Below are 23,491 nucleotides of genomic sequence, written 5' to 3'. Positions count from 1 at the left end.
ACATCACGGTTCTGTCAGCTGTAGTAGTTATAGGCTCTATACATCACGGTTCTGTCAGCTGTAGTAGTTATAGGCTCTATACATCACGGTTCTATGTCAGCTGTAGTAGTTATAGGCTCTATACGTCACGGTTCTATGTCAGCTGTACTAGTTATAGGCTCTATACGTCACGGTTCTATGTCAGCTGTAGTAGTTATAGGCTCTATACGTCACGGTTCTAGGTAAGCTGTAGTAGTTATAGGCTCTATACATCACGGTTCTATGTCAGCTGTAGTAGTTATAGGCTCTATACATCACTGTTCTAGGTCAGCTGTAGTAGTTATAGGCTCTATACATCACGGTTCTATGTCAGCTGTAGTAGTTATAGGCTCTATACATCACGGTTCTAGGTCAGCTGTAGTAGTTATAGGCTCTATACATCACGGTTCTAGGTCAGCTGTAGTAGTTATAGGCTCTATACATCACTGTTCTATGTCAGCTGTAGTAGTTATAGGCTCTATACATCACGGTTCTATGTCAGCTGTAGTAGTTATAGGCTCTATACATCACGGTTCTAGGTCAGCTGTAGTAGTTATAGGCTCTATACATCACGGTTCTAGGTCACCTTAATTAATGTCAAACAGAGGGGCTGCATAGGATGTCTTTGTATTTGGTTGGGTCTGAATACCCATACTTGCGTTCTTAGTAGGCGTTTTGGGTATGCGGAAAAAGTGTTATATTATATGAAATGTAAAAAATGTAGTATGCGTTAAATGACAGGATCTCATCGTTATTTAGTCTTTTCATCTAGTAGAATTCGCTGCATACTATTGATGAAGCGACTCGTATTTCGAGACAACTGATAATCAGAAAATGATCGAATGGCGGAAATCAATGCAGTTGCACAATAGATGCCGCGTTCTCAGTAGGATGAGCCTAGTATGCTGTTATTTGTTGCTTACTGCGTTCATTTTTACTTAACAGTACTTCCTAAATAGTACACAGTATGCAGTTTAAATTAGTAGTAGGAAAGCCATATTTTTTTACACTTTTTACCACCTGAAACTAAATTATTTGATCAAATGTAAAGTTTATTGGTCGTGTTCACAGTTTAGCAGGTGTTATAGTGGTTACTAGCTCCTAACAATACTGTAAAATGTCAAACAATATGTAAGGAAAAAATAGATATGCAAAAAGGACAAGAAATCAAGAACGGTGGGACGACTCAGATTTAAGAACCAAATGGCACTGTAGCAGTAATCAAATGGAATGTAAATACTATTTACTTTACTGACTTTGTTCCCATGGAGACATTTTGTTGCAGTGTCATGTACATGTTTTAAAGTGGCGTTTTAAAATACAAAACTAATTGACAAATACAACTTTCATAACCGTTATAAATCAATAAAAAGAGACAAGCCTGCTGGCCTTACTGGGTCAATAGGAACATTATCCCAAACTATTTAGGAGGGATATCACACCTGGCACAAATGATTGTCTAGTTGAGTTTTACCTGCTGAGGGGTACCCTATACCTGCGCCCAGAGGGGAGTAGTTCAAAGTCCAGGTGCAGGGGGTGACTTGGAGTGGGGACAAAACACATCCCTGCGGGTGCTGGAGTGGGGACAAAACACATCCCTGCGGGTGCTGGAGTGGGGACAAAACACATCCCTGCGGGTGCTGGAGTGGGGACAAAACACATCCCCTGCGGGTGCTGGAGTGGGGACAAAACACATCCCTGCGGGTGCTGGAGTGGGGACAAAACACATCCCTGCGGGTGCTGGAGTGGGGACAAAACACATCCCTGCGGGTGCTGGAGTGGGGACAAAACACATCCCTGCGGGTGCTGGAGTGGGGACAAAACACATCCCTGCGGGTGCTGGAGTGGGGACAAAACACATCCCTGCGGGTGCTGGAGTGGGGACAAAACCCATCCCTGCGGGTGCTGGAGTGGGAACAAAACCCATCCCTGTAGGTGGAGCAGGGACAAAACACATCCCTGTGGGGAGCCTAAGGTCAGCACTGGTTTTTCCCCTGCCTATGTGGGGGCCACTAGTCATGGATTTAATCCCTCGCCAGGTCACCCTTGTGTTTCCTGAGGAGAGAGTCCTCTCCACCCTTTGCTTGTATGTCTCCTTGTCCACCAGTATCTGTCTTTTGATCTCTTCCACCAGTATCTGTCTTTTGATCTCTTAAAGGAAGTCTATCAACCTCAGCATAAACTGCCTTCTTCCTATTAAGCACTGATTTTAGATGTTTTGATACCCAAGGCTTATTGTTAAGGACGATTTTACAGGTTTTAGTAGGCACAACTGACTCAACACAGAAGTTTACATTAGTCTGAAAAAACATCTGTGAGTTCATCAAGATCAGAGCTGCTGTCCTCAAATACCTCCCACATAGTACAGTCAAAACACCCCTGGAGATGAGTGATACTGTTGTCGTGCCAGATCTAGGTAGTTTTAACTGAGGGTTTCTCCCTCTCCAGGAGGCGACAGTAGGTTGGCCTGAGGTAGTTTTAACTGTAGGTTTCTCCCTCTCCAGGAGGCGACAGTAGGTTGGCCTGAGGTAGTTTTAACTGAGGGTTTCTCCCTCTCCAGGAGGCGACAGTAGGTTGGCCTGAGGTAGTTTTAACTGAGGGTTTCTCCCTCTCCAGGAGGCGACAGTAGGTTGGCCTGAGGTAGTTTTAACTGAGGGTTTCTCCCTCTCCAGGAGGCGACAGTAGGTTGGCCTGAGGTAGTTTTAACTGTAGGTTTCTCCCTCTCCAGGAGGCGACAGTAGGTTGGCCTGAGGTAGTTTTAACTGTAGGTTTCTCCCTCTCCAGGAGGCGACAGTAGGTTGGCCTGAGGTAGTTTTAACTGAGGGTTTCTCCCTCTCCAGGAGGCGACAGTAGGTTGGCCTGAGGTAGTTTTAACTGAGGGTTTCTCCCTCTCCAGGAGGCGACAGTAGGTTGGCCTGAGGTAGTTTTAACTGAGGGTTTCTCCCTCTCCAGGAGGCGACAGTAGGTTGGCCTGAGGTAGTTTTAACTGAGGGTTTCTCCCTCTCCAGGAGGCGACAGTAGGTTGGCCTGAGGTAGTTTTAACTGAGGGTTTCTCCCTCTCCAGGAGGCGACAGTAGGTTGGCCTGAGGTAGTTTTAACTGAGGGTTTCTCCCTCTCCAGGAGGCGACAGTAGGTTGGCCTGAGGTAGTTTTAACTGAGGGTTTCTCCCTCTCCAGGAGGCGACAGTAGGTTGGCCTGAGGTAGTTTTAACTGTAGGTTTCTCCCTCTCCAGGAGGCGACAGTAGGTTGGCCGGAGGTAGACCACATTGTGGTCTGATGTCCCCAGGGGAGGTCTGGTGGTGGCAGAGAACGCTTTTGGTATTGTCCCATAGCACAAATCATGAGTGTTATTTTTCCTAGTGTAACATTTCACATTCTGGTGGTATGTGCGCAGGACTTTCTGGTGGTATGTGCGCAGGACTTTCTGGTGGTATGTGCGCAGGACTTTCTGGTGGTATGTGCGCAGGACTTTCTGGTGGTATGTGCGCAGGACTTTCTGGTGGTATGTGCGCAGGACTTTCTGGTGGTATGTGCGCAGGACTTTCTGGTGGTATGTGCGCAGGACTTTCTGGTGGTATGTGCGCAGGACTTTCTGCAAAGTACAGTTGTTTAAAAAAAATTTTAAAAATCCAATAAATGTTGGTGCGTCGGGGGAGTTTCCAGTCTCTCTGACAGATTATAAATAATCTCTGATGCTTTTATATTAGCTTTTGGTTGAATGTACACAATTGTAACAAAGAATTGGGGGAAGTCACAGGGCAGATGGTAAGGTCGCAGTGACACAGAAAGCAGTTCAATGTCAGGGGTACAGAGTGTCTCTTACCAGGATCTAAAGGAGAGATCAAAAATACTATGTAAATATTCCCTTACCTTTGATTATCTTCATCAGAAGGCACTTCCAGGAATCCCAGGTCCATAACAAATGTAGTTTTGTTCGAAAAAGCTCATAATTTATGTCCAAAAAGCTCCGTGTTGTTAGCGCGTCCTGTAGACTACTCAAAAACATGAACGACGCCCGCCAGACTTGTCTTCACCAAAGAGGGAAAAAAAATATTTACGTTCGTTCAAACATGTCGAACGTTGTATAGCATAAATCATTAAGGCCTTTTTCAATCAGAACTTCAATAATATTCAAGGAGGACGATTGCATTCTCTTTTAAAACATATTGGAACGAGAGTACCCAAACATGCACTCGCGTGCCAGAGTCGTATCGGCCATCCGCTTATGACCAACGTTCCAAGTCTCTTTTTCGGTCAGTTTTCACAGTAGAAGACTCAAACCACTTTGTAAGGACTGGTGACATCTAGTGGATGGCGTAGGAAGTGCTCAATGATTAATAAGTCCCTGTGTGTTTCAATGGCATAGGCTTAAAAGTAATTCAACACATCAGATACCCACTTCCTGTTAGAAATTGTCTCAGGGTTTTGACTGCCATATGAGTTCTGTTATACTTACAGACACCATTCAAACAGTTTTAGAAAATTCAGTGTTTTCTATCCAAATCTGTTAATAATATGCATATCCTAGCTTCTGAGTTGGTGTAGGAGGCAGTTAAAAAGGGGCACATATTTTTTTCAAAATTGGTGATGGAAGCTGTTCAACAGTCTGATGGTGATGGAAGCTGTTCAACAGTCTGATGGTAATAGAAGCTGTTCAACAGTCTGATGGTGATAGAAGCTGTTTAACAGTCTGATGGTCTGGTGATGGAAGCTGTTCAACAGTCTGATGGTAATAGAAGCTGTTCAACAGTCTGATGGTGATAGAAGCTGTTTAACAGTCTGATGGTCTGGTGATAGAAGCTGTTCAACAGTCTGATGGTAATAGAAGCTGTTCAACAGTCTGATGGTAATAGAAGCTGTTCAACAGTCTGATGGTAATAGAAGCTGTTCAACAGTCTGATGGTAATAGAAGCTGTTTAACAGTCTGATGGTCTGGTGATAGAAGCTGTTCAACAGTCTGATGGTAATAGAAGCTGTTTAACAGTCTGATGGTCTGGTGATAGAAGCTGTTCAACAGTCTGATGGTAATAGAAGCTGTTCAACAGTCTGATGGTAATAGAAGCTGTTCAACAGTCTGATGGTGATAGAAGCTGTTTAACAGTCTGATGGTCTGGTGATAGAAGCTGTTTAACAGTGATGGTAATAGAAGCTGTTCAACAGTCTGATGGTAATAGAAGCTGTTTAACAGTCTGATGGTAATAGAAGCTGTTCAACAGTCTGATGGTAATAGAAGCTGTTCAACAGTCTGATGGTAATAGAAGCTGTTCAACAGTCTGATGGTAATAGAAGCTGTTCAACAGTCTGATGGTAATAGAAGCTGTTCAACAGTCTGATGGTAATAGAAGCTGTTCAACAGTCTGATGGTAATAGAAGCTGTTCAACAGTCTGATGGTGATAGAAGCTGTTCAACAGTCTGATGGTAATAGAAGCTGTTCAACAGTCTGATGGTAATAGAAGCTGTTCAACAGTCTGATGGTAATAGAAGCTGTTCAACAGTCTGATGGTAATAGAAGCTGTTCAACAGTCTGATGGTGATAGAAGCTGTTTAACAGTCTGATGGTGATAGAAGCTGTTCAACAGTCTGATGGTGATAGAAGCTGTTCAACAGTCTGATGGTGATAGAAGCTGTTCAACAGTCTGATGGTGATAGAAGCTGTTCAACAGTCTGATGGTAATAGAAGCTGTTCAACAGTCTGATGGTAATAGAAGCTGTTCAACAGTCTGATGGTAATAGAAGCTGTTCAACAGTCTGATGGTAATAGAAGCTGTTTAACAGTGATGGTGATAGAAGCTGTTTAACAGTCTGATGGTAATAGAAGCTGTTCAACAGTCTGATGGTAATAGAAGCTGTTCAACAGTCTGATGGTGATAGAAGCTGTTCAACAGTCTGATGGTAATAGAAGCTGTTTAACAGTCTGATGGTAATAGAAGCTGTTCAACAGTCTGATGGTAATAGAAGCTGTTCAACAGTCTGATGGTGATAGAAGCTGTTCAACAGTCTGATGGTAATAGAAGCTGTTCAACAGTCTGATGGTCTGGTGATAGAAGCTGTTCAACAGTCTGATGGTAATAGAAGCTGTTCAACAGTCTGATGGTAATAGAAGCTGTTCAACAGTCTGATGGTCTGTTAATAGAAGCTGTTCAACAGTCTGATCTCCTGGTAATAGAAGCTGTTCAACAGTCTGATGGTAATAGAAGCTGTTCAACAGTCTGATGGTAATAGAAGCTGTTCAACAGTCTGATGGTAATAGAAGCTGTTATTTCGTCTCTGTCTCTGATGCACCTGTACTGTCTGTATTTTACCTCTGTGAACAGATTCTGCTGGTTGTGGTGCGTGTAAATCGTGACTATTTCTACTTCCTTGCCTGTCAGCTTAAATGCTTGTTTTGTCTACATCTGTGTGATGTTATTAATAGAGATGCCATGCAGCAGCTACGGACCTGAAAACAGCCAGCACTGTCGTAGACGGACCATCTTGCAGGCAGGCTGCAGGAGGGAGGCTTGAAGCTGTGTTTTTGTCATTTGTGGTAGTGGTGGTAATATAGTCTCTCTTAGCATGTAGACTATGACCCTCTGGACTGCTGTCGTCTTTAGCCGCCGTCTAGCCGTAGCCGCCCGTCTAGCCGTAGCCGCCCGTCTAGCCGTATCCGCCGTCTCTGTCTCCTGTGGTCTCGTGGTGTTAGTGTAGTCTCTCACTGTGTTCAGTACGGAGCTGTGTCTGTAGTGTGAGTGTACAGTAGTCTGTCGTCTGTACAAGTCCATCAGTCTCTCTGTGTTCAGTATGAAGCTGTGTCTGTAGTGTGAGTGTACAGTAGTCTGTCATCTGTACAAGTCCATCAGTCTCTCTCAGTATGTTCAGTATTTATGCCACTCTAGACCTGTGGCGCTCCTCTTTCAGATCCCTCTCAGGGGACATGGATGAACCGGACAGCCTGCGCTTCGGGGTCAAGCGCTTGAACGAGGACGCCGTCTCCCTGGCCCCTTCCACTACTGACTCCATCGTTGTAGAAGGTGAGTAGGTTAGAGAGGGAGCTGCTGCTCGTCGCAGCTCAGAAAGCCGGGGCGAGGGTACTGTGCCCGGGGGCGAGGGTACTGTGCCCGGGGGCGAGGGTACTGTGCCCGGGGGCGAGGGTGGACAACCGCTACTGGGTGTGCAGGCTTTTGCTCCAACCCTGTTGTAACTAACCTGATTCAGCTGATCGAAATCCTGGTGAGCAGCTGATTTAGTAGAATTAGGTGTGTTAGATTAGGGTTGGAGAGAGCCTGCAGGACGGTAGCTGTAGCGGGGGAGGTAGCTGTAACGGGGGAGGGTAGCTGTAGCGGGGGGAGGGTAGCTGTAGCGGGGGGGAGGGTAGCTGTAGCGGGGGGAGGGTAGCTGTAGCGGGGGAGGGTAGCTGTAGCGGGGGAGGGGTAGCTCTAACTGGGGGAGGGGTAGCTCTAACTGGGGGAAGGGTAGCTCGAACTGGGGGGATAGCTCGAACTGGGAGCTCGAACTGGGGGAGGGGTAGCTCGAACTAGGGGGGGAGCTCGAACTGGAGAGGGGTAGCTCTAACTGGGGGGAGGGGTAGCTCTAACTGGGGGGAGGGGTAGCTCTAACTGGGGGGAGGGGTAGCTCTAACTGGGGGGAGGGGTAGCTCTAACTGGGGGGAGGGTAGCTCTAACGGGGGGAGGGTAGCGGGGGGAGAGTAGCTCTAACAGGGGGGTTGGTTGTCTCACCCTGTTGTAGTAAGTTATGTAACTGACATGTAGATATGGTGGGCTATTGGGAAGGAGATAGGACCTCATCCAGTTTCATTAAGCCAGTGTGTGGAGGAGATACAGCCGCTAGCCAAGGCTGTCTGGGAGTCCTGTAGCTCCTAGAGCTGCTACAGTGGAAAGACAACCAGGCATCCACACAGACCGTGGTAGATCAGTATGGGTTTTACTGACCGTTGCATAGGTCGGGTTATTACTTCAGCGTTGAATTGCACATATTGGTAAATCATATGATGTGACAATTACAAACATCACCTATTGAATACATTCCAAATACATTTGAGTTACGTTGTGCTGCGCACACACACACTAATCATTTGTTCTGTGCCCTGCCCCTCCCCTTCCCCAGATGCGTACTACTCTGCATTTCGAGCTGATCTGGAGTCTGATGCCCAGGACCTGGAGGTATTATATTATTATACACTCAAATATAAACGCAACATGTAAAGCGTTGGTCCTGTGTTTCATTAGCTGAAATAAAATATCTCAGAAATGTTCATACGCACAAAAAACGTATTTCTCTCAAATTTTGTGCCCAGATTTTACATTCCTGTTAGTGAGCATTTCTCCTTTGCCAAGATGATCCATCCACCTGACAGGTGTGGCATATCAAGAAGCTGATTAAACAGCATGGTCATTACACAGGTGCACCTTGTGCTGGGGACAATAAAAGGCCACTCTAAAATGTGCAGTTTTGTCACAACACAATGCCACAGATTTCTCAAGTTTTGAGGGAGCATGCAATTGGAATGCTGACTGCAGGAATGTCCACCAGAGCTTTTGCCAGATAATTTAATGTTCAATTCTCTACCATAAGCCGCCTCCAATGTCATTTTAGAGAATTTGGCAGTACGTCCAACCGGCCTCACAACCGACGACCACATGTATGGTGTCATGTGGGTGAGCGATTTGCTGATGTCAACGTTGTGAACAGAGTGCCCCATGGTGGGGTTATGGTATGGGCAGGCATAAGCTACGGACAACGAACACAATTGCGTTTTATCGATGGCAATTTGAATGCACAGAAATACCGTGACGAAATCCTGAGGCCCATTGTGAGTTTTTTAAGCCATCTGTGATCAACAGATGCATGTCTGTATTCCCAGTCATGTGAAATCCATAGATTAGGGCCTAATGAATTTATTTAAATTGACTGATTTCTTCATATGAACTGTAACTCAGTAAAATCTTTGACATTGTTATATGATGTTTATATTTTTGTTCAGTGTGTGTATGTATGTATACACACACACACACACACACACACACACACACACACACACACACACACACACGTTGAGGTCGGAAGTTTACATACACCTTAGCCAAATACATTTAAACTCAGTTTTTCATAATTCCTGACATTTAATCCTAGTAATAATTCCCTGTCTTAAATCAGTTAGGATCACAACTTTATTTTAAGAGTGTGAAATGTCAGAATAATACTAGAGAGAGTAATTTATTTCAGCTTTTATTTCTTTCATCACATTCCCAGTGAGTCAGAAGTTTACATATACTCAATTAATATTTAGTAGCATTGCCTTTAAATTGTTTAACTTGTGTCAAACGTTTCGGGTAGCCTTCCACAATAAGTTGGGTGAATTTTGGCCCATTCCTCCTGACAGAGCTGGTGTAACTGAGTCAGGTTTGTAGGCCTCCTTGCTCGCACACACCTTTTCAGTTCTGCGCACAAATGTTGTATAGGATTGAGGTCAGGGCTTTGTGATGGTCATTCCAATACCTTGACTTTGTTGTCCTTAAGCCATTTTGCCACAGCTTTGGAAGTATGCTTGGGGTCATTGTCCATTTGCGACCAAGCTTTAACTTCCTGACTGATGTTGCTTCAATATATCCACATAATTTTCCTGCTTCATGATTCCATCTATGTTGTGCAGTGCACCAGTCCCTCCTGCAGCAAAGCACCCCCACAACATGATGCTGACACCCCGTGCTTCACAGTTTGGATGGTGTTCTTCAGCTTGCAAGCTTCCCCCTTTTTCCTCCAAACATAACGATGGTCATTATGGCCAAACAGTTCTATTTTTGTTTCATCAGACCAGAGGACATTTCTCCAAAAAGTAACATCTTTGTCCCCATGTGCAGTTGCAAACTGTAGTCTGCCTTTTTTATGGTGGTTTTGGAGCAGTGGCTTCTTCCTTGCTGAGTGGCCTTTCAGGTTATGTCGATATAGGACTCGTTTTACTGTTGATATAGATACTTTTGTACCTGTTTCCTCCAGCATCTTTACATGGTCCTTTGCTGTTGTTCTGGGATTGCTTTGTACTTTTCGCACCAAAGTACGTTCATCTCTAGGAGACAGAATGAGTCTCCTTCCTGAGCAGTATGACGGCTGAGTTGTCCCATGGTGTTTATACTTGCGTACTATTGTTTGTACAGATGAACATGGTACCTTCAGGCGTTTGGAAATTGCTCCCAAGGATGAACCAGACGTGTGGAGGTCTACAATTTTTTTTCTGAGGTCTTGGCTGATTTCTTTTGATTTTCCCATGATGTCAAGCAAAGAGGCATTGAGTTTGAAGATAGGCCTTGAAATACATCCACAGGTACACTTCCAATTGACTCAAATGCTGTCAATTAGCCTATCAGAAGCTTCTAAAGCCATGACATCATTTTCTGGAATTTTCCAAACTGTTTAAAGGCACAGTAAACTTCTGACCCACTGGAATTTTGATACAGTGAAATAATCTGTCTGTAAACAATTGTTGGAAAAATTACTTGTGTCATGCACAAAGTAGATGTCCTAACCAACTTGCCCAAACTATAGTTTGTTAACAAGAAATTTGTGGAGTGGTTGAAAAACGAGTTATAATGACTCTAACCAAAGTGTATGTAAACTTCCGACTTCAAGTGTGTTTGTGCAATATATACACACACACACACACACACACACACACACACACACACTCTTCAAAGTAGCCACACTTTGCCTTAATGACAGCTTTGCACACTCTCGGCATTCTCTCAACCAGCTTCATGAGGTAGTCATCTTGAATGCATTTCAATTAACAGGTGTGCCTTGTTAATTTGTGGAATTTCTTTCCTTCTTAATGCGTTTGAGCTAATCAGTTGTGTTGGGACAAGGTAGGGTTGGTATACAGAAGATAGCCTTATTTGGTAAAAGACCACGTCCATATTATGGCAAGAACAGTTCAAATAAGCAAAGATAAACAACAGTCCATTATTACTTTAAGACATGGTCAGTCAATCTGGAAAATTTCAAGGACTTTGACAGTTTCTTCAAGTGCAGTCGCAAAAACCATCAAGCACCATGATGAAACTGGCTCTCATGAGGACCGCCACAGGAAAGGAAGACCCAGAGTTACCTCTGTTGCAGAGGATAAGTTCATTAGAGTTACCAGCCTCAGATTGCAGCCAAAATAAATGCTAGAGTTCAAGTAACAGACAAATCTCAACATCAACTGTTCAGAGGAGACGGTGTGAATCAGGCCTTCATGGTTGAATAGCTGCAAAGAAACCACTACTAAAGGACACCAATAAGAAGAAGAGACTTGCTTGGGCCGAGAAACATGAGCAATGGACATTAGACCGGTGCAAATCTGTCGTTTGGTCTGATGAGTCCAAATTGGAGATTTTTTTTGGTTCCAACCGCCGTGTCTTTGTGAGAAGCAGAGTAGGGGAACGGATGATCTCGGCATGTGTGGTTCCCACCGCATGGAGGAGGTGGTGTGATGGTGCTTTGCTGGTGACACTGTCAGGGATTTATTTAGAATTCAAGCCATACTTAACCAGCATGGCTACCACAGCATTCTGCAGCGATACACCATCCCATCTGGTTTGCGCTTAGTGGGACTATCATTTGTTTTTCAACAGGACAATGACCCCAAACACGCCTCCATGCTGTGTAAGTGCTATTTGACCAAGGAGAGTGATGGAGTGCTGCATCAGATGACCTGGCCTCCACACTCACCTGACCTCAACCCAATTGAGATGGTTTGGGATGAGTTGGACCGCAGAGTGAAGGAAAAGCAGTCAACAAGTGCTCAGCATATGTGGAAACTCCTTCAAGACTGTTGGAAAAGCATTCCTCATGAAACTGGTTGAGAGAATACCAAGAGTGTGCAAAGCTGTCATCAAGGCAAAGGGTGGCTACTTTCAAGAATCTCAAATATAAAATATATTTTGATTTGTTTAACACATGATTTCATAGTTTTGATATCTTCCCTATTATTCTACAATGTAGAAAATAGTTTAAATTTAAAAAATAAAAACTTGAATGAGTAGCTGTCCAAACTTTTGACTGGTACTGTATGTTATATATTTGTGTATAATGTTGTTAGTATTATTTATTGTATGTTTGTATGATCTATTATCTTCTATATTATAGGTGGAGTCATGGAGTCTGGCTGTGGACCAGCAGTACCTGAAGAAATACACCAAGGAGATGGTCAAGAGACAGGACGTTATCTATGGTACATTTCACCGTATTTTATGTTACATTTGTCTTTTTATTTAGGCTTTCATTGTGTTTATATAGTTACATTTATGTGGTTAAGTTAAAGTAGAGAAATGGAGAAACTCATACCATTTTTCTGTTTGTCTGGACTTGCCATTGTTTTATTATTCACCTACAGTCAATAATGGTGGTCCAGTGGTTGAAAAGCAAATTCCTTTTAAAAGACAAACTAGATGTTGAACCCGTCCGTCCGTCTCCCGACAGAGCTGATGCAGACAGAGATGCACCACGTGCGGACCCTGAAGATCATGCTGCGTGTGTACATGAGGGAGCTGAAGGAGCACCTCCAGATGGGCGAGCTGTTCCCGCGCCTAGAGAGCCTGCTGGAGCTGCACACAAACTTCTTGTCCCGCCTCAAAGAGCGGCGTCGAGACTCCATGCAGCCCGGCAGCGACAGGAACTACAACATACAAAGACTCGCTGACATCCTCACCACACAGGTACAGACAACACACACCACACACACACACACACACACACACACACACACACACACACACACACACACTTTCTGTAACTCTCACTCTCACACAGTGACTGAATTGGCTTGTGTTTTGGTTCACTTTGCAGGTTGAGTGCCACAAATCAAACGTTGTGTCCCAATTACATCAACAGTGTTCCCCTCTGAATTCCTCTTCCCTTTATAAGACAAAAAGATAATGTACAGTGCCCCACAAAGTATTCAGACCCCTTGACTTTTCCTACGTTTTGTTACGTTATAGCATTATTCTATTTTTTTTTTTTTAAATACATACAAATCTTCTTCAATCTGCACACAATACCCCATAATGAGAAAGCGAAAACAGGCTTTTAGAAATGTTTGCAAATGTATTAAAAATAAAATTCAGAAATACCTTATTTACATAAGTATTCAGACCCTTTGCTATGAGACTCGAAATTGAGCTCAGGTGCATCCTGTTTCCATTGATCATCCTTGAGATGTTTCTACAACTTGATTGGAGTCCACCTGTGGTAAATTCAATTGATTGGACATGATTTGGAAAGACACACCTGTCTATATAAGGTCCCACAGTTGACAGTGCATGTCAGAGCAGAAACCAAGCCATGAGGTCGAAGGAATTGTCCCTAGAGCTCCGAGACAGGATTCTGTTGAGGCACAGATCTGGGGGAAGGGTATAAAAAAAATTCTGCATCATTGAAGGTCCCCAAGAACACAGTGGCCTCCATCATTCTTAAATGGAAGAAGTTTGGAACCATCAAGACTCTTCCTAGAGCTGGCTGCCTGGCCAAACTGAGCAGAAGGACCTTGGTCAGGGAGGTGACCAAGAACCCGATGGTCACTCTGACAGAGCGCTAAAGTTACACTGTGGAGATGGGAGAACCTTCCGTAAGGTTCTACCAATTGTTTTATTTTTTTTATTTTACCTTTATTTAACTAGGCAAGTCAGTTAAGAACAAATTCTTATTTTCAATGACTGCCTGGTTAACTGCCTGTTCAGAGGGAGAACAACAGATTTGTACCTTGTCAGCTCGGGGATTTGAACTTGCAACCTTTTGGTTACTAGTCCAAGGCTCTAACCACTAGGCTACCCTGCCGCCCCAATCAGGCCTTTATGGTAGAGTGGCCAGACAGAAGCCTCTCCTCTGTAAAAGGCACATGACAGCCTACTTGGAGTTTGCCAAAAAGCCCGTTAAGGTAGTCAGAGTGGCTAGGTAGTCAGAGCAGACTATTTACTGTAACGGTACTGAGAGTTGTATCAGGTGAATATTTCTCCTCAGATCTCATCCCTTTCTCCTCTCCAGTTTTCAGGTGAGAAAGGGGACCGGATGAAGGAGAACTATGGTGATTTCTGCAGCCACCACACCGAGGCTGTCAACTACTACAAGGAGCAACTACACAACAACAGGAAGTTCCAGAGCCTCATACGGGTTGGTTGTCACTGGGTCCATTACTGTAGTTGAGATATTGACAAAAAATCCTGGACCCATCTGCTAACTTAAAGGGTCTATCTGCAGTTGAAACTATACAAGCAGTCCCCCTGCCTCCTATTTTGGTCAAAAGCTGAGGGGTGAGCCTGGAGAAATGTAACCACTCATGAATTCATACACATAGCATTTGATGAAAGGACTGACCATGCATGAAATCAACATTTTATCTTTTTATGTGTTTTTTTTTAGGTTTTACAGTGTTTGTTTACATTTACAATGTAGTAAAACAAGCTTATTTTGGTTTCTGATGGGGTACACCAGTTGTTCTAAGCTCATGAGGCAAGTTATATTCTTCAAGAGTCAATGAGTATATCATTAAGTCCATTAATGTATGCAACAACTGCGAATTGCCTTTTTTTTTTTTAAAGAGGATGTGAAACATTCATGACAGTGGGTTATTTATGAACATGAGGTTTTTCCACATCCAGCCATTGTGGCCTCCTGTGTGTAACCAGAAACATTTGGTGATTGCACTAAATGGTCCATGACCAGTGTATAATGCATGTCCCTTATTTTTCTTCCAGAAAGTCAATAATTTGTCCGTTGTGAGAAGATTAGGAGTGACTGAATGTATTCTCCTGGTGACACAACGCATCACCAAGTACCCTGTGCTGGTGGAACGCATTGTGCAGAATACAGAAGGTACAGACATCGGTAGACAGAAGATTTATGTACTTGGTCCTCTCCCGTCTGATAACTCTTGAGATTTAGGCCCAACTTTCTGTTAGACTAATGGAATAGAAAGAACATGATATCTCCCTTAACTAATCAATCAAATTTATTTTATAAAGCCCTTTTTTACATCAGCAGTCGTCACAAAGTGCCTTACGGATACCCAGCCTAAAACCCCCAAGAACTAAGAGAAATAACATTTCTCTGTAACATTCTGTCTGTCTGAAGCCAGTCTGGGTCTTTCTTCCCTCCAGTGGGTACGGAGGAACACGAGGAGTTGACCAGGTCTCTGGGTCTGATTAAAGACTGCATCGTCCAGGTGGATGCCCTGGTCAACCTGCATGAGAAGGCCTCGCGCCTCCGAGACATCGCCCACAAGATGGAGCCCAAGTCCCTCGGCAAGATCAAAGATGGCCGTGTGTTCCACAGAGAGGACCTGGCTCAGGGTCGACGCAGGCTACTGCACGAGGGGACGGCCAACCACAAGGCCGCCTCCGGCAGACTCAAAGGTAACAGGATAACCCTCGGGTCAGGGTTGGGGTCAATTTAATTTAAACTCCAGTCAATTCAGGAAGTGCACAGAAATTCCAATTATCTTCAATGCTTTTCAATTGGGAAAATTTGGAATTTGGAATTTGTTTTACTTTCTGAATTGACTGTAATTTAAATGAAATTGACCCCAACCCTGCCTCCAATAATCTGAAATGATCTTCTATTTTCTCTTCTGTCTGTGTTGATCTCATACAGGTCTAAAAATGTAACTCCCGTTCCATTTCAGATGTTCTGGCTGTGCTGCTGTCAGACGTGCTATTGTTACTCCAAGAGAAGGACCAGAGATATGTCTTCTCCACAGTGGTGAGTCGTGAATTCATATGTCAGTTAATTCCGACTAAGCTTTGTTATCCACTCTGGAACGACTGACAAATCTGTCATACAACTCTCAACAGAAAGTTAGACACAGCGTCTTCTGTTTATCTGTCTAGAACAGGGCTCTCCAACCTTGTTCCTTGAGAACTACTCATCCTGGTGTAAACCTACAGGAGGGTAGCTCTCCAGGAACAGGGTTGGAGAGCCTTGGTGTAAACCTACAGGAGGGTAGCTCTCCAGGAACAGGGTTGGAGAGCCTTGGTGTAAACCTACAGGAGGGTAGCTCTCCAGGAACAGGGTTGTCTCCAACCCTGTTCCTGGAGAGCTTACGGAGAGCTTACACAGAGAGCTTACACAGCCTTGGTGTAAACCTACAGGAGGGTAGCTCTCCAGGAACAGGGTTGGAGAGCCCAGGTGTAAACCTACTGGAGGGTAGTTCTCCAGGAACGGGGTTGGAGAGCCTTGGTGTAAACCTACAGGAGAGTAGCTCTCCAGGAACAGGGTTGGAGAAACCTGGTGTAAACCTACAGGAGGGTAGTTCTCCAGGAACAGGGTTGGAGAGCCTTGGTGTAAACCTACAGGAGGGTAGCTCTCCAGGAACAGGGTTGGAGAGCCCTGGTGTAAACCTACTGGAGGGTAGCTCTCCAGAAACAGGGTTGGAGAGCCCAGGTGTAAACCTACTGGAGGGTAGCTCTTCAGGAACAGGGTTGAAGAAACCTGGTGTAAACCTACAGGAGGGTAGCTCTCCAGGAACAGGGTTGGAGAGCCCAGGTGTAAACCTACTGGAGGGTAGCTCTTCAGGAACAGGGTTGGAGAAACCTGGTGTAAACCTACAGGAGGGTAGCTCTCCAGGAACAGGGTTGGAGAGCCCAGGTGTAAACCTACTGGAGGGTAGCTCTTCAGGAACAGGGCTGGAGAAACCTGGTGTAAACCTACAGGAGGGTAGCTCTTCAGGAACAGGGTTGGAGAGCCCTCATCTAGAACTATGAAAAGTTTCTCCATTTTGCTTTCTGGTGTTATTCTCTTTCAATGTGACTTGTAGCTGCCTTGACTCTCCCCACTCCCCAGGACAACAAGCCCTCAGTGATCTCCCTCCAGAAGTTGATAGTGAGGGAGGTGGCCCACGAGGAGAAGGCCATGTTCCTGATCTGCGCCTCCTCCAATGAGCCGGAGATGTACGAGATACACACCGCCTCCAAGGAGGAGCGCAACTCCTGGATGACACACATCCGGCAGGCCGTGGAGAGGTACGTACACACACACACACACACACACACCAGAGCATGTTAGTAGAGTTGAGTGGTTGGAAAGGCTCCTGTCCACGCTCACAGAATTTTTTATTTTTTTTTTTTTTTTAAACTGACTCAATTCTCTCCATTCATTTAAAATTACAGTTTGACCAACACCCATCTATTTTTGTTACTACCTGGACCTACTATTTGGATTTTGAAATATTCAAACCATATGGATTGTAATGAAAAGTATTTGAATAAACATGAAAAGGTGACTGTAAGAAGCGCTCATCATTTTAAATAGGCTACATGTCATATTAAACAGCATATAAACACTCTGAATAGGCTACATGTCATATTAAACAGCATATAAACACTGTAAATAGGCTACATGTCATATTAAACAGCATATAAACACTCTGAATAGGCTACATGTCATATTCAACAGCATATAAACACTGAATAGGCTACATGTCATATTAAACAGCATATAAACACTCTGAATAGGCTACATGTCATATTAAACAGCATATAAACACTCTGAATAGGCTACATGTCATATTAAACAGCATATAAACACTCTGAATAGGCTGCATGTCATATTCAACAGCATATAAACTCTGAATAGGCTACATGTCATATTAAACAGCATATAAACACTCTGAATAGGCTACATGTCATATTAAACAGCATATAAACACTCTGAATAGGCTACATGTCATATTCAACAGCATATAAACCCTCTGAATAGGCTACATGTCATATTCAACAGCATACAAACACTGTGAATAGGCTACATGTCATATTCAACAGCATATAAACACTGTAAATAGGCTACATGTCATATTCAACAGCATATAAACCCTCTGAATAGGCTACATGTCATATTCAACAGCATATAAACACTGTAAATAGGCTACATGTCATATTAAACAGCATATAAACACTCTGAATAGGTCAGGTGCCAGACAGGGAGCCTAAGAAGGGAAATTAATTATTTAGGCAATATTATTAAAATTATTTTCAAGGCTATAGCCTACAAAGAAATACATTGTGAAGCATTTGCGACAATAGGCTGGAAGGGACATAAAGTACTCAGCATTTAAATAGCATTTTGTTGTATTAAATCATTATAGTCTATAAATTGTGCATATAGGCTTTGACTTACTTAGAAGTAAATACAAATTAAACTAAAAAATATTTAGTGCCTTTGAATGCATTTCTAGAAACGCGAGTTTGGGTAGCCTGTGGCTTCAGGCTCATGCGATGGTTCTGGAGTGCAGGCCAGCAGGGGAGAATATCCCCTCTAACTTTCAGAGGCACTGGGGATGATAAACCCCGTTTTGGCCAGGCTGGGAAGAGATGCAGAGTTATTTTTTTTGTTTCTATAGGTAGACCTAAAGGTTTTTAGGCAAAATAACCCAATCAAAATAACCCAATCAAAACGGGAAGCTCCTTGAACATGGGAATATGCCAGGCCTATAGGCCAACATCAATTATGGCCTATTACCTAGATCAGGGTTGCCCAACCCTCTTCCTGGAGATCTACCGTCCTGTAGGTTTTCGGTCCAACCCTCTTCCTGGAGATCTGCCTTCCTGTGGGTTTTCAGTCCAACCCTAATTTAACACACCTGATTCTACTTATTAGCTGCTCAACAAGACCTGAACTAGCTTAATCAGATATGCTAAATTAGGGTTGGACTGAAAACCTACAGGACGGTAGATCTCCAGGAAGAGGGTTGGACTGAAAACACACAGGACGGTAGATCTCCAGGAAGAGGGTTGGACTGAAAACCCACAGGACGGTAGATCTCCAGGAAGAGGGTTGGACTGAAAACCCACAGGACGGTAGATCTCCATTAAGAGGGTTGGACTGAAAATCCACAGGACGGTAGATCTCCAGGAAGAAGGTTGGGCTGCCCTGATATAGATAATGGAACCAAAAATGAACGAACCGTTTAATGTATGCGGGGGGAGGGTAAATGGGAAACTGTAAATGGGAAACTGTACAGTCATGGCCAAAAGTTTTGAGAATGACACAAATATGAATTTCCACAAAGTTTGCTGCTTCAGTGTCTTCAGATATTTTTGTCAGATGTTACTATGGAATACTGAAGTATAATTACAAGCATTTCAAAAGTATCAAAGGTTTTTATTGACAATTACATGAAGTTGATGCAAAGAGTCAATATTTGCAGTGTTGACCCTTCTTTTTCAAGACCTCTGCAATCTGCCCTGGCATGCTGTCAATTAACTTCTGGGCCACATCCTGACTGATGGCAGCCCATTCTTGCATAGTCAATGCTTGGAGTTTGTCAGAATTTGTGGGGTTTTGTTTGTCTACCTGCCTCTTGAGGATTGATCACATGTTCTCAATGGGAGTAAGATCTAAGGAATTTCCTGGCCATGGACCCAAAATATCAATGTTTTGTTCCCCGAGACACTTTGTTATCACTTTTGCCTTATGGCAAGGTGCTCCATCATGCTGGAAAAGGCATTGTTCGTCACCAAACTGTTCCTGGATGGTTGGGAGAAGTTGCTCTCGGAGGATGTGTTGGTACCATTCTTTATTCATGGCTGTGTTCTTAGGCAAAATTGTGAGTGAGCCCCACTCCCTTGCCTGAGAAGCAACCCCACACATGAATGGTCTCAGGATGCTTTACTGTTGGCATGAAGGCAATAAAGGCATCTGGAATATCGTGCTAAAACATTAATTCAAATGAATTCTATATATCGGCCAGCCCTATCTCCTCCCCTCTTCCTCGTCCATGCTTTCTCTCCGCTGAGCTGAGCCAAACCAAGCTATACTGAGCTGGACTGGTTACGCAGCCACCACATTTTATTGGAACCGTGCGGAAAATAACTCATCAGTCGGCACAGTTTGGTTTGGGTCGGCACAGGTGAAAAGGTAGTCCTGCCCGTCTATACACCTCTCGGCCATGCACCTCCACTCGGCCATGCACCTCCTCTCGGCCATGCACCTCCTCTCGGCCATGCACCTCCTCTCGGCCATGCACCTCCTCTCGGCCATGCACCTCCACTCGGCCATGCACCTCCTCTCGGCCATACACCTCGTTTACAGGTGTTGATGCAGCACTGAGGACCCATTTGTGTATGCTGCGTTTCACTCCAGGGCCCGTATCCACAAAGCCCCTCAAAGTAAGAGTGCGGATCTCGGATCTGTCGATATATCTTATTTATTAAGATCGTAAAATCAACTGATCCTAGATCAGCACTCATACTCTGAAATGCTTCGTGGGTACGTGCCCCAGCTCATTAAAACACATTACTCTGCTTGGCCTGTCGTTTTAATGTCGACATTTCCTTCTCATTTTTCATTTTCATGATGTCTTGTACATGGTCACAGACTCAGCAACTCTGGCAATACGAACTTGTCTTGTGTGAGGGACTTAACTTTTCTAATTAATGAAGGTCTGGGTCTTCCACTCCCAGCACCAGCGTACAGCCTGTGAGAGACAGTGTGGCGCCGTGCTTAACAACCGTCTTTCACTTCAGCTGAACATATTGTAAAACATCAGGTGGTTTAATACTGCTCCTCAATGGGACTAAGTAGTTACAAAGAGAACCTCCATACACAGTTGGTCCCCAGGACTGGAGTTGAGAAACTCTGCTTTGTCTCTAAACCCAAGGCTTCGAGTCCTAGCTAACTCAACGCTCTCGCTCTCTCGCTAGTTGTCCACACACTGAGGAGAGACTCTTCAGTGAGCAGGAGGAGGCTCGAGCCGCCAGATTCAACGAGTTCCAAGGTAACTTACGACCAATGGCCTCATCTTTGTAATAGTGTCATGTTGATCCTGGGCCGCTAGGTGGGGGTCATGTTGATCCTAGACCGCTAGGTGGGGGGTCATGTTGATCCTAGACCGCTAGGTGGGGGTCATGTTGATGCTAGGCCGCTAGGTGGGGGTCATGTTGATCCTAGACCGCTAGGTGGGGGGTCATGTTGATCCTAGACCGCTAGGTGGGGGGTCATGTTGATCCTAGACCGCTAGGTGGGGGGTCATGTTGATCCTAGACCGCTAGGTGGGGGGTCATGTTGATCCTAGACCGCTAGGTGGGGGGTCATGTTGATCCTAGACCGCTAGGTGGGGGGTCATGTTGATCCTGGGCCGCTAGGTGGGGGGTCATGTTGATCCTAGACCGCTAGGTGGGGGGGTCATGTTGATGCTGGACCGCTAGGTGGGGGGGTCATGTTGATGCTGGACCGCTAGGTGGGGGGGTCATGTTGATCCTAGACCGCTAGGTGGGGGTCATGTTGATCCTAGACCGCTAGGTGGGGGGTCATGTTGATCCTAGACCGCTAGGTGGGGGGTCATGTTGATCCTAGACCGCTAGGTGGGGGGTCATGTTGATCCTAGACCGCTAGGTGGGGGGTCATGTTGATCCTAGACCGCTAGGTGGGGGTCATGTTGATCCTAGACCGCTAGGTGGGGGTCATGTTGATGCTGGACCGCTAGGTGGGGGGTCATGTTGATGCTAGACCGCTAGGTGGGGGGTCATGTTGATGCTGGACCGCTAGGTGGGGGTCATGTTGATGCTGGACCGCTAGGTGGGGGGTCATGTTGATGCTGGACCGCTAGGTGGGGGTCATGTTGATGCTAGACCGCTAGGTGGGGGGTCATGTTGATGCTAGACCGCTAGGTGGGGGTCATGTTGATGCTAGACCGCTAGGTGGGGGTCATGTTGATGCTAGACCGCTAGGTGGGGGTCATGTTGATGCTGGACCGCTAGGTGGGGGTCATGTTGATGCTGGACCGCTAGGTGGGGGTCATGTTGATGCTGGACCGCTAGGTGGGGGTCATGTTGATGCTGGACCGCTAGGTGGGGGGTCATGTTGATGCTGGACCGCTAGGTGGGGGGTCATGTTGATCCTAGACCGCTAGGTGGGGGGTCATGTTGATCCTAGACCGCTAGGTGGGGGTCATGTTGATCCTAGACCGCTAGGTGGGGGTCATGTTGATCCTAGACCGCTAGGTGGGGGGGTCATGTTGATCCTAGACCGCTAGGTGGGGGGGTCATGTTGATCCTAGACCGCTAGGTGGGGGGGTCATGTTGATCCTAGACCGCTAGGTGGGGGGTCATGTTGATCCTAGACCGCTAGGTGGGGGGTCATGTTGATCCTAGACCGCTAGGTGGGGGGTCATGTTGATCCTAGACCGCTAGGTGGGGGGTCATGTTGATCCTAGACCGCTAGGTGGGGGGGTCATGTTGATCCTAGACCGCTAGGTGGGGGGTCATGTTGATCCTAGACCGCTAGGTGGGGGGGTCATGTTGATCCTAGACCGCTAGGTGGGGGTCATGTTGATGCTAGACCGCTAGGTGGGGGGTCATGTTGATCCTAGACCGCTAGGTGGGGGGGTCATGTTGATCCTAGACCGCTAGGTGGGGGTCATGTTGATGCTGGACCGCTAGGTGGGGGGTCATGTTGATCCTAGACCGCTAGGTGGGGGGTCATGTTGATCCTAGACCGCTAGGTGGGGGGTCATGTTGATCCTAGACCGCTAGGTGGGGGGTCATGTTGATCCTGGACCGCTAGGTGGGGGGGTCATGTTGATCCTAGACCGCTAGGTGGGGGTCATGTTGATCCTAGACCGCTAGGTGGGGGGTCATGTTGATCCTAGACCGCTAGGTGGGGGGTCATGTTGATCCTAGACCGCTAGGTGGGGGGTCATGTTGATCCTAGACCGCTAGGTGGGGGGGTCATGTTGATCCTAGACCGCTAGGTGGGGGGTCATGTTGATCCTAGACCGCTAGGTGGGGGTCATGTTGATCCTAGACCGCTAGGTGGGGGTCATGTTGATGCTGGACCGCTAGGTGGGGGGTCATGTTGATGCTGGACCGCTAGGTGGGGGGTCATGTTGATCCTAGACCGCTAGGTGGGGGGTCATGTTGATCCTAGACCGCTAGGTGGGGGGTCATGTTGATGCTGGACCGCTAGGTGGGGGGTCATGTTGATGCTAGACCGCTAGGTGGGGGTCATGTTGATGCTGGACCGCTAGGTGGGGGTCATGTTGATGCTGGACCGCTAGGTGGGGGTCATGTTGATGCTGGGCCGCTAGGTGGGGGTTATGTACCAGTCAACATTCACGTTCAGTGTTTCTGTTCCTGCCATTTCATGTAATGAACTCTTAATTATTTCTGTCCCCGTTCTCCTCTCCCAGAGCGTCTGAGCCAGAAGGACACCCAGATCGTGACGATCCTGACAGAGAAGCTGCAGCTGTTTTCAGACATGTGTCTGGTGTCTGGTCATGGGGATACGACCTTCCGCTCCCACCTAATGCTGCGAGGTGACGCCTCAGACCTCCACCAGGGGGAGACACTGCTCAAGGGGACCATCACTGATGGTACAACTCACACACTCACACACATACACACCTACACAAGGTACCACACACACACTTACACAAACACAAGGTAACACACACACACTGTGTCATATGGTATTGAAAGGGAAAACATATGATTTGAATGAAAGTATTTGAGT

General features: G+C 45.6%; 1 protein-coding gene across 8 annotated transcripts in view; it reads left to right on the top strand.

Moving 5' to 3' along the window:
• arhgef18b (rho/rac guanine nucleotide exchange factor (GEF) 18b) overlaps positions 1 to 23,491 on the top strand; it is a 93,964-nt gene that overhangs the window by 37,235 nt on the left and 33,238 nt on the right. For all 8 annotated transcript variants that reach the window (XM_045687926.1, XM_045687929.1, XM_045687925.1 and 5 more), the window contains 11 exons: positions 6,917 to 7,029; positions 8,123 to 8,178; positions 12,140 to 12,224; positions 12,473 to 12,708; positions 14,033 to 14,158; positions 14,743 to 14,860; positions 15,145 to 15,399; positions 15,669 to 15,745; positions 16,826 to 17,004; positions 20,683 to 20,756; positions 23,169 to 23,351. In XM_045687926.1, coding sequence (XP_045543882.1) covers positions 6,917 to 7,029; positions 8,123 to 8,178; positions 12,140 to 12,224; positions 12,473 to 12,708; positions 14,033 to 14,158; positions 14,743 to 14,860; positions 15,145 to 15,399; positions 15,669 to 15,745; positions 16,826 to 17,004; positions 20,683 to 20,756; positions 23,169 to 23,351 — 1,502 coding nt within the window. The remainder of the gene's footprint in view (positions 1 to 6,916; positions 7,030 to 8,122; positions 8,179 to 12,139; positions 12,225 to 12,472; positions 12,709 to 14,032; positions 14,159 to 14,742; positions 14,861 to 15,144; positions 15,400 to 15,668; positions 15,746 to 16,825; positions 17,005 to 20,682; positions 20,757 to 23,168; positions 23,352 to 23,491) is intronic.

The sequence above is a fragment of the Salmo salar genome, chromosome ssa10 (genome assembly GCF_905237065.1).
Source record: "Salmo salar chromosome ssa10, Ssal_v3.1, whole genome shotgun sequence".
Taxonomy (NCBI): domain Eukaryota; kingdom Metazoa; phylum Chordata; class Actinopteri; order Salmoniformes; family Salmonidae; genus Salmo; species Salmo salar.
The sequence above is the reverse complement of the archived record's forward strand: the minus strand, read 5'-3'. Positions and strand labels throughout refer to the sequence as shown.